We start from the raw sequence: 8,676 nt of genomic DNA on the forward strand, positions 1-8,676 counted from the left end.
TCCTGTTGGAAGATAAATCTCCGTCCCAGTCTCAGGTCTTTTGCAGACTCCAACAGGTTTTCTTCCAGAATGCTCCTGTATTTGGCTCCATTCATCTTCCCATCAATTTTAACCATCTTCCCTGTCCCTGCTGAAGAAAAGCAGGCCCAAACAATGAGGCTGCCACCACCATGTTTGACAGTGGCGATGGTGTGTTCAGGGTGATGAGCTGTGTTGCTTTTACGCCAAACTGTGGCCAAAAAGTTCGATTTTGGTTTCATCTGACCAGAGCACCTTCTTCCACGTTTGGTACGTCTCCCAGGCGGCTTGTGGCAAACTTTAAACGAGACTTTTTATGGATATCTTTGAGAAATGGCTTTCTTCTTGCCACTCTTCCATAAAGGCCAGATTTGTGCAGTGTACGACTGATTGTTGTCCTATGGACAGACTCTCCCACCTCAGCTGTAGATCTCTGCAGTTCATCCAGAGTGATCATGGGCCTCTTGGCTGCATCTCTGATCAGTCTTCTCCTTGTTCGAGGTGAAAGTTTAGAGGGACGGCCGGGTCTTGGTAGATTTGCAGTGGTCTGATACTCCTTCCATTTCAATATGATTGCTTGCACAGTGCTCCTTGAGATGTTTAAAGCTTGGGAAATCTTTTTGTATCCAAATCCGGCTTTAAACTTCTCCACAACAGTATCTCGGACCTGCCTGGTGTGTTCCTTGGTCTTCATGATGCTCTCTGCACTTTAAACAGAAGCCTGAGACTATCACAGAGCAGGTGCATTTATATGGAGACTTGATTACACACAGGTGGATTCTATTTATCATCATCAGTCATTTAGGACAACATTGGATCATTCAGAGATCCTCACTGAACTTCTGGAGTGAGTGTGCTGCACTGAAAGTAAAGGGGCCGAATAATATTGCACACCCCACTTTTCAGGTTTTTATTTGTTAAAAAAGTTTAAAATATCCAATAAATTTCGTTCCACTTCACGATTGTGTCCCAATTGTTGATTCTAAACAAAAAATTAAAATTTTATATCTTTATGTTTGAAGCCTGAAATGTGGCGAAAGGTTGAAAAGTTCAAGTAGTGCAGATGTGCAGTAGTTGTTTACATGTATATACTGGAATTATTTTTATTTCGGAAATTTTTTCTGTTGTGTTTGTATTTATCAGTACAATGGTGAGCGTGTTGCACCAGAATTTCAGTCATAATGTGCACCAACTAGTGACATCATACAGCACATGTAAAGCATATATAAAAGTAGATTTTTTTTCTTCTGATGCAGTCAGATGTCATTTTCTCATACATTACATTTACTCGTTACTATTACATGCATTTCTAAACTGTTATGAAGAAATGTCTTCTTTAGAATCAATTTTTAAGAGTGAGATTAATATGTTTGACAGAGACTTACTGATAATTCAAATGAGGAAAGTGGTGTACCATCAAGTCTGAGCTGAAAAGAAACAGAAAAGAAAGACTTTTGATTAAGTAAAAATCTATGAATTTGAGAAAAAAAAAAGTTTTATTTCTGCTTCAGTATTCAGCTGTAGTGATCATTTTTCAAACAGTGCTGCATCTCTGACAACCGTCCATGCAGGACTCTTTCATTGTTATTTTCTTTAATACTTTCAACATTCTGCAAGTTTAAAAATTAGATACGCATCTATCTAATCACTTACTCTGAGGCTGGCAGCTTTTGGTGAGAGATGTCCGACAGTACAAATGCGGTGGGTCTTCTGGAAGTACAATGGGTTGCCCTCTAGGTTTAGCTACAAGAAGATATTCCATTTTATAGTGCTTCCCTCTCACACATTAAGCAATTACCTAAACGAAATACAGGTGTTCACTCAATATGCTAGCCCTTGATGATAAATCTGTGTGTCCTTACTGTGTTGAGGGAGTGCAGTAAGGAGAGAGGAGCCAGCTGGGAATGCTCTAACAGGAGGTTGTAGGCCAGGTCTAAGTGCTGGAGTGAAGACAACTGTTCCACACCTGTTCAGACCAGAGATTCCAAGCAATGCGCTAAAGGATACACGATCAAGACTGGTTTAAAAACAAACCTGCAGCTCACATATTAAATTTGATTTTCATGCTGGTGTAAGGTTATCTAATGCTGAGTGGTGAAAAACAACATGCAAGAAAAGCAGAAGACCTTCCAGTACAATGGGAGGTGTAGATTCCTGTCAGAGGAAGTCTGCTAGCTCCATTTTTTAGTTTTTGCTTCAGCGTGGTGGTCAGTTTTCTGTGTTTCCATTTTTTAATGTTTACATTCACCCACTTCTCTCTCAGCTCTGTGGTTTCAGCGGTGGACTTCTTTGTTTCGACTGTTTGTCTGTGTTTAAAGAAAAAGATGATGATAAACTGTATGACTGATGTCAAGTCTGCTTTACCGTTGATAGTTTCCAGTTCATTATTCCTGAGGATGAGTGTGAGGAGCTTGGCTCTAGCACTTGGTCCCAGCGTTGGCGCCCTCTGCAGGCAGTTGTAGCCCAGGTTCAAGTGCTTCAGCTCACTTAAGGGCTGACAGAGTGCAATGAGAAAACACATCAAGTGTCAAAAGAAGGGAATCACAATTAGGCTTTTCCAGTTTAACTCCTTATATCCTACCTTCAGAAATTCAGCACACTCCTGAATCTTGTTATGGCTGAGATCCAAAGATTTCAGGACATTCAGTAAACTCTATACAAGATGCAGAGAAATAAATCAGGTAAAGGTACCAATAACTCTGTAACAATGCATGTAAGTTTTTTTGTCTCACTAGTGACTGATCAAGGCAAACAATGGAGTTGTAGCTGAAGTTAAGGGTGTGAAGTTCCAGCCAGGGCAGTGCAGAGCTCAGGTCACCTCCACACAGAGACAGCAGCTCCTAAAAAAACAACCAGACACACAAATTAGTGACTATTGGTGTCTCTTTTAGCCATGCATAGCACACACACATTCTAAAACTTGCTAACACATGTGCTACAGGCTGAGAGTACCTCCAGGGAGCTAAGGCTTTTTGAGCAGGTAAAAACCTCCAACTGGGAGTAAACCCCTCTGAGTCCTTCCAGACAGTGTGGAGGTATTCTCTTCAGCTGGGGAGAAATTTATAATGTGAGCTGAGTTATGAAATGAACACTGATGTGGAAAAGAGGTGCAGTATGTAGTGAGGAAAAGCAACTGGGCGATTAATGTACTACCTCCAAACACTTCAGAGACTTGAAAGGGAAGATCTTCAGAACAGACTGTAGTCGCACATCTGGCGGGTTGATAAGCTGCATTTACACATTAGAAACACAATAATATCAGAAATCTGAGAAGCAGCAAAGTTTTAAAGCATTTGTCACTGCTGTTCACATCTGCAATCTGTTCCATTTAGAGACGCAGCAAAAAAATAACAACTTCGAGAATTCATTAAGTAGTGGTAAAATTCTATCCCCTAAAAAAGCATGAAATAGTCATAAATATTTCCCTGGACTAAGAAACTACAAAATATCTGCTCCAGTTTCAGGGATTTTGACCCCATATAAAAACAGAGGCATCAGCTTGGGAAGTTTTGGTGGATGCTTTTCCAAAATTAGACTTTTTCTGAGGTTAGCGTAGCAGACACAATCCACCTTAAGCGAGATGGTCTTCTGCAGAATGTCAAACAGGAATTGCAGCTGTAGCAGGGAATCGGTGTCGGCAGGGTGGGAGGGCAGAGCAAGGAACCCATGCTGCTGGCTCCTGGACAGCAAGTAATGCTCAAACAGCTGGGTGAGCTGCTGCAAGTTGGCAGCTGGTAGCGTTAGTGTGCTGCTACCGTCCAGCACCACATCACCTGGAGGGTGGAGAAGACAGTTCATTTATATCTAAGAAGTATAGTAAGCAATTTTGATCTAGAGCAAATTATGACTGGTGAGTCAGTCATAGCAAAAATAAACCTAAATTACAAGCTCAAACTAAGCATTTTCAAATGCGTGGACAGGTGCCCAGGAAAATGAAAACAGGTGGAAAAATTTGCAACAGACAAAGAGGTCCTTTGATTTTTCAAATTAGGTCTAAATGATTTGAGGAAAATATCTAATTAAGATTTTTTTGAGAAAAAAATGCTATTTGATTAAGTCAAGGTTTAGTTCAATATTCACGAAGTAACAGACTTAAAACATATGATGCAGCATTATCAAATGAGATATCAATAAAACCGTGACACTCACACCAAGGGGATGGCAGGAATTTGTAAAATCATTGATAACTTGTACCTTGGGGTAGGTGCACTGCATAACATCTGTTTTAAACTGTAGCCTTTGCGTTCGAAATCAGTTTAAGTTTTCAACTCTATTCAAGATACAATTCAAAAGGACAGAAATTATTAGAGCCCGACCAATATATCGATTGGCCAATATATGATATTGGCCTGTCACACATGTAATGATGAAGAACTGGGGCATTGACAGGACTGAAGAGAGTACACAGGAGTATAAGGAGATGCAGTGTAGGGTGAAAGTAGAGGTAGCAAAGGTCAAACAAAGGGCGCACGTTGACTTGTATGCCGAGTTGGAGAGTAAGGAGGGACAGACTGATTTATATTGGCGAGGCAGAGAGATAGAGATGGGAAGGATGTGCAGCAGGTTAGGGGGATTAAGAATAGAGATGGAAATGTATTGACAAATGGCATAAGTGTGAAGGGGACACGGACAGAGTACTTTGAAGAGTTGATGAATGAGGAAAATGAGAGAGAACAAAGAGTAGAAGAGGTGACTGTTGTTGACCAGGATGTAGTAAAGATCAGGGGTGAAGGGAGGAGGAAATTGAAAAAGAAGAAGAGGGGAAAGGCAGTTGGTCTTGATGAGATACTTGTAGAGGTATGGAAGTGTCTAGGAGAAGTGGCAGTAGAGTTACTCACTAGGTTGTTCAACAAGGTCTTAAAGAGTTAATGAGTGAATGAGGAATGGAGAAGTGTACTGGTAATGATTTTTAAAGGACAAGGAAAATGTGCAGAGTTGTGGCAGCCACCGAGGAATAAAGTTGATGAGCCATACAGTGAATTTATGGGAAAGAGTAATAGAAGCTAGACGAAAGGACAGAAGTGAGCATTTGTGAGCAGCAGTATGATTTCATGCCAAAAAAGAGCATTACAGATGCAGTATTTGTTTTGATAATGTTGATAGAGAAGTACAGAGAAGGTCAGACTGCATTGTGTCTTTGTACACCTAAAGAAAGCATATGACAGGGTGCTGAGTGAGGAACTGTGTATTGCACGAGGAAGTTTGGAGAGGCAGAGAGGTATGTTAGAGTGGTGCAGGACATGTATGAGAGCTGTAAGACAGAAGTGAGGTGTGCTGTAGGTGTGACAGAGGAGTTCAAGGTGGAGGTAGGACTGCATTAAGGATCAGCTCTTGCTCGCTATGGTGATTAACAGGCTGACAGAAGATGTTAGACAGGAAGCTCCAAAACTGAGATGTTTGCAGATGACATTGTGATCTGCAGTGAGAGCAGGAAGCAGGTGGACGAAAACCTAGAGACATGGAGGTATGCCCTGGAAAGGAGAGGAATGAAGGTTAGCTACAGGAAGACAGAATACTTGTGTGTGAATGAAATAATGGCCCTGACAGCATTCAAGACTCCTGGCAGCACAAGCATAGCTCAATTCTCTTCCTACAGAAAGTAGAGGAGTGGAATATAAGAGGGAAAGAAAGAGAAACTGTCAAAGTGGTCAATTGTTAAGACTTGTAGAGATTTATATCTTGTAAAACTGGTTGAGACTGTTCAGTTATAATGGGTATAAGCATATATAAGAAAACATATACAAAAGCGTTGTTTTGTCGAACATAATACAGAAGAAGATTCTTGTTGTAACTTAGAAACCGTGTCATCACACAGTTTGCCCAGCAGATAAGTCCCCACTCCATTATATGCATTAGAGCTGAACAAACAGTGGTGCAGAGTGAAATTTGCCTCCCAACTAATTTGTGACACAAATAAGACACCATCATTTTCCTTTATCAATATAGCAATCACATATAAATAAATACTTTTAGGCCAAATATGAGAATTGCTTGCTTCCTAAACTCCATATCAGTCTAAAAACTGCAGTATAGGCTACATAAGTCTTCTATTTGCACAAGACATTGTCTTATTCAGTTCAAAATTGTACACCGTATACGTTATACTAAGGAGCGTTTAGCTAAGATTTATGATGGTGTATCTCCAACCTGTGATAGGTGTCAGCAGTCTTCTGCAAACTTAATGCACATGCTCTGGCATTATCCTTCTTTGTTCAATTATTGGACTGAGATCTTTAATACTCTGTCAGAGGTAGTTGGAGAAAAATAAAGCCAAATGCCCTGTGCGCTCTGTTTGGAATCTCTCCGCCTTACCTCTCTAAGTTGAAAGGGGATGTACTTGCCTTTGCTACTTTATTAGCTAGAAGATTAATTCTAATTAAGTGGAAATCAACAACACCTCCCCATCACACCCATTGGATTAGAGATACTCTTTATTTTCTTAAACTGGAAAAAAAAAATAAAATCAGACTCTCTTTAATTGGCTGCTCCTATAAATTTGGGAAACTATGGGACACAGTTCTTCGATTGGTCAAGAGGACAGATCTTTCACTCACCTCTGATTGACACAGCGGTTGTCTTTGTCTAGGCTACTCTTGGTGTGAGGAGAATTATGTGCCACTGCTTGGACTTCCGATGTGCTATTTATAATTTGCTAATACTTGACTGTTATGATGTTGATGTTTTTTTTCTTGACGTTTTCGGTTGTTGATCCTGTCCTATTGCTACGTTTGTTTATTTATTTAGTCTTATTCATTTTATTTATTGTTACTACAGGTCTAGTATTATAAGAGTTGTTTGGGTTTACATTAATGCTTTGGTAATCACACTCTTGAACTTTGATTTTCTTAAAGAAAATGTATAATTGTTTGCTTGCAATTTTTCTGATACATTTGTATACTTCTGCAAAACCCAATAAAAAAGTGGGGGGAAAAAAACGCAGTATTGGCAAGACTCTAGAAATAATAAGAGAAGCACGGACGATCCACCTAGTTATAATACTTTTAGATGATCTTTGTCAAATTTTAATGCCACTGACAAATTCAATTAAGTGATTACAAGACCTACAAAGAAATCAGCTGTGTTTCACTGTAAGAAAATGACATCTGCAGAAAATTCGCTTTTAAATAACTTTCAAATACCTCTCGATACATATCATTACACCATGATACATAAAATCAAGCTTTCCCTCAAAAGTCTGCAACTGACATTGCCTTAATAAATGCCTGTTCGCTAAATACACCTACTAACCTAAAGCAATAGCTACTGTTTCAGCCCTTGTTACCCAAAAGATTTTAAATTTAACTGCACTTGAGGTATACCGAGTTTCTGTGAATGTCACTGTAACATACCATTTCTTCGGAGAAGTGTGGCCAAGCTGTGTACAAGTGAGGACTGGCCAGTGGAACATACAGCCATCCTGTAGAATTTTAAATAAAGGACAATGTGAAGACGGCACTTAAAGTAAATTCAAGAAAACTCGATGTTGATTACCTGCTTCTCAGAAAAGGCAAGTTGCTTACCCCAAGCGCACGTCAGTTTGTCACTTTAGCTCATTTTAATTAAGTAATTGACAGTAACAAAAATAAGAATGCACTTCTTTGCTAAAAAAAAACAAAAAAAAACATTTCTGTGATGTTATTGCATTTACTGCCAGTGCGTTTTTATGTTGGCTAACATTAGCATTCACAACTGCGTTCTATCTGCTGCAGCTAGCGTTAGCTCCTGCTAATGTAATGTAGCTTACTAATTTCCTGGCTAGCCAACCTAAACGACTTTCCTCTGCAGTGACAGCCACAGAATGAACAACAAACATTAAGGTCTTACTTCGAAAGCTGAGAACTAAAACACGCTCATTTCTGTAGACTAGGAAAATCGGTGTTTCAGTGGTCGTTTGTCGGTTTCATAGTACAGTGATGTTGACATTTTTATTGTCACGTGATGAGGCTCTGGCTAATGCCGCTACAGTGGCCCTGATATACCAAAAGAAAAGGCGCTTGTAATTTCTTTTGCATACTAACAAACGAACCAATTTAGTTGTTTGCCGTTGCTTATTTTAGAGCTTCATTCTATTCTACTAGAAACACACAAAATGTGGAAACGAATCTATATAAACTTCAAAAATGCTTCTTTGAGTGTTTTTTCTCTCTTTTCCTCTATAAAAATTATAACTGCTGCCTCAAATTAGAATTCAAGCTATTTGAATTTAGATTTAGTATAGAGCACCAGTTCAAAAGACAAGTCATCTGAAGGCACTAATAGAGTGAAGACTTTACAGTAATTTATCATAGACAGAAATCAAAGCATGTTATTTGAAAATAGTTGGAAGAAAAAAGTCCTAGCTCAGAAAAGGCGATTATCTGTCTCATAGGTTGGGGTGAGTTCAAAGGGGGGGGGGGGGGGGGGGGGGGCAGAATAGATAATAGAAATCAGACAAATAATGCATTAGAGAACAGTAAACACTGGGGAGGTTGGTGAGGCCAGTAACCACAGGTCAAAAATGTGCAATTTTGCAGCCTGTGAGATAGTGGTAAATCAATGCATTAAAAGAGAAAGAAAAGGAGAGGAGAGGTACATTGTGGCAGTCTAGGCCTATGACAGCATGACTAACAGACAGTTCAGGGTCACCCGAGTCAGCCCCAACTAGGACCTATATCAAAA

The 8,676-nt window shown here is 39.6% G+C and overlaps 1 protein-coding gene across 1 annotated transcript in view; it reads right to left on the minus strand.

The window, feature by feature from the left end:
• stk11ip (serine/threonine kinase 11 interacting protein) overlaps positions 1–7,986 on the minus strand; it is a 42,248-nt gene extending 34,262 nt beyond the window's left edge. The window contains 11 exon segments of the mRNA XM_051941905.1: positions 1,404–1,445; positions 1,672–1,761; positions 1,881–1,984; positions 2,383–2,512; positions 2,600–2,671; positions 2,751–2,858; positions 2,971–3,066; positions 3,172–3,246; positions 3,589–3,791; positions 7,368–7,435; positions 7,843–7,986. Coding sequence (XP_051797865.1) covers positions 1,404–1,445; positions 1,672–1,761; positions 1,881–1,984; positions 2,383–2,512; positions 2,600–2,671; positions 2,751–2,858; positions 2,971–3,066; positions 3,172–3,246; positions 3,589–3,791; positions 7,368–7,434 — 987 coding nt within the window. The 5' untranslated portion in view covers position 7,435; positions 7,843–7,986.
• Positions 7,987–8,676: the final 690 nt, after the last annotated feature.

Source organism: Acanthochromis polyacanthus, chromosome 22 (genome assembly GCF_021347895.1).
Source record: "Acanthochromis polyacanthus isolate Apoly-LR-REF ecotype Palm Island chromosome 22, KAUST_Apoly_ChrSc, whole genome shotgun sequence".
Lineage (NCBI taxonomy): Eukaryota > Metazoa > Chordata > Actinopteri > Pomacentridae > Acanthochromis > Acanthochromis polyacanthus.